The sequence below is a fragment of the Penaeus monodon genome, chromosome 15, assembly GCF_015228065.2.
Source record: "Penaeus monodon isolate SGIC_2016 chromosome 15, NSTDA_Pmon_1, whole genome shotgun sequence".
Taxonomy (NCBI): Eukaryota; Metazoa; Arthropoda; class Malacostraca; order Decapoda; family Penaeidae; genus Penaeus; species Penaeus monodon.
In genome coordinates this window covers 32,802,706-32,804,984 of record NC_051400.1, presented here as the reverse complement: position 1 = coordinate 32,804,984, position 2,279 = coordinate 32,802,706, and the positions used below count along the sequence as shown (strand labels likewise).

Sequence of the window (2,279 nt, the reverse complement as noted above, 5' to 3'; positions counted from 1 at the left end):
CCAAGACATTAGGTGGTCCTTGTTGAATAAGGAAATAACAGTTTCTCCTGCTGCTATGTCAAGATTTTCTGAATATCAAATCATCCACTCCTTTAGTAGGACTATTTCCTCTGATGTTTTGTTATTTATATCCATGTTCTTCTCAGTCTGATTGACAAATATTTTAAACTGTTAAGCTTACATTTTGGGTAAAAGTATGGTCAGTCATCAATATGTGATTTGTGTGTGGTTTCTCCTTGTTGGAAAGACACCAGTTGTTCTTGAAGTGTTTAGGGTGATTAGTAACAAGAACAGAAATTTTTAATATCTGTAGTATAGGGGAGTTATCCCTAAAAATATATAGTGTAAATATATCAGATAATTGACCATTGTTTGAAATTTATTTTTGTTGCATTCTCATATTTTCTTCTCTTTTAACTTATCCATTTGTGTAAGTTGTGGTGCTGGGTGGAAATTACTTAAAACCTTTTCTTTTGATATAGGTATGCATTGCTTGGTATCCCTGTGGCCTGAAATACTGCAAAGGAAGAGACAACTCTGGTAAAGCTGTGTCCTACCGTTGTGGCATCAGAACCTGTCGAAAGTGCCGTAATTTCAGCTACTTTGTACCACAACGTCAGCTCTGCCTGTGGGATGACTAATGTGGTTGCATGTGTAAGAGCCTTACCAGAATGATAAAAACAATGGGTTTTTGACATACTGACTTGTGAAAGGTTTAATGAGCCAATCACTCGATATTGCTGATTTATAGCATGAGTCAACGTGGTTTTCTTTTATTAACACTGGTTCTTTGATTATAACTTGTATCAAAGTTTTGATGAACAGGAAGAAAAACCAAATATTTATTAAAGTGCAGTATTGTTGGTGAAATACTCAGTCGTTTTTTATGGGCAAGTAAACACACAGATTTCATGACTTGTTACCATAAATGCCATGTTTTTGTGTAACATTAGAAATGACCAATGTTAATGTGTATTCTAATTGACAATCTCATTTGTAGAGATAGGCTTTAACAAATAGTTTAACAAATAATATATTATAATACTAAGATTTATGTAAAAGCAAGTGAAAACAAAAACAAAAACAAAAAATTATGTTTTATATCACACTTTCATTGCCATATCTGTGCCATATATTCTCCAGGATTTTTGTTCTTTGTTCTCTGGGGAAAACAGATAGTTCCTTTCTTTTTATTCCTAGTAAAGTCTTTGATGTAATGTCTTTAAATTTTTTCTTATTATAAGTGTTTTGTATAGACTATAATATTTGTATTTTAATTCTTTGTTAATTAAAACAAGTGCATTTTCCTGTATAGTCTTATTGCTTGAATATGCTTTTTTATATTGTGCATAGGATTAACATATAGAAAAATTTTAATTGTCTATAAAAGTTTACTTTTAGAGAGCACATAAATGAGGATTAATTATTAGCATTTTGTTCTATAGTTTTATACAGCAGGTGACCATTAGTTACATGCCAGGTGCCATAAGCTTTTTTATTTGTTACTTTTGTAAAGTAGTTTTTTTATAAATATAAGTTTATGAGTTTTTCAGCTCTGTGAAGATTATGTATTCCTTATATATATTTTTACTCATGCATATCAAAGTATAGACATACAAACAGAAATGTAATTCAGAAGCAGCTGCTAATTTTTTATAGCACTATAAGAAATTGTGAAAAAGTCTGTGAATTTAAATATTTCTTAAAAGTGGAAAGAAAGTTCTTGAATAAAGAATCACTGTAAACCATTGACTTTTTTGTTCCAAATCTCATGATAATTGCTGGTAATGAAGCACTGAAACTATTGTAAGTTACAGAAAGTTTTAAAATGTCTTTCAGCATAAAATGGGGGCAATATGCTGCTTCATAGGAATTGTGTCACAGATTCTGGAGAAAGCAGCCCTCTAGTATTCTGTTAATCAGAAACCTGAAGCATCTTGATTTGCCAGCCTGTGTTTGAACTGATCTTCGGTGGAGGCAGGTCAGTAATTCCTGTTGCAAGGAAGTTGAGATGGGCCTGGCCCATTGCAGATTGTAGTTTCATGCCAATGTAGTGACTGGAATTTAGAAGAAATATGTGGTACAGGGATGATTTCCTGCTGTGGCAGTACGCTAGATTCTCCTGTCCTCTGCATTGCTTTTGGCCAGTATAATCTTAAGTACAAAGCAAAGTCAAATGGGCATGATGATTGGGAGAACAAATAAGAACAAAGCACTTTGATAAAACAAGAAAAAAGGAAGTTAGTAGTGACAAATAACCATTCTGAAAATGATTTTAA

The 2,279-nt window shown here is 32.4% G+C and overlaps 1 protein-coding gene across 1 annotated transcript in view; it reads left to right on the top strand.

Annotated features, from left to right (window-relative positions):
- The window catches only part of LOC119582336 (out at first protein-like), a 14,830-nt gene extending 13,085 nt beyond the window's left edge, over window positions 1–1,745 (top strand). Inside the window, exon 5 of the mRNA XM_037930551.1 lies at window positions 483–1,745. Within this exon, the coding sequence (XP_037786479.1) occupies window positions 483–641 (159 nt within the window). The 3' untranslated portion in view covers window positions 642–1,745. The remainder of the gene's footprint in view (window positions 1–482) is intronic.
- Window positions 1,746–2,279: the final 534 nt, after the last annotated feature.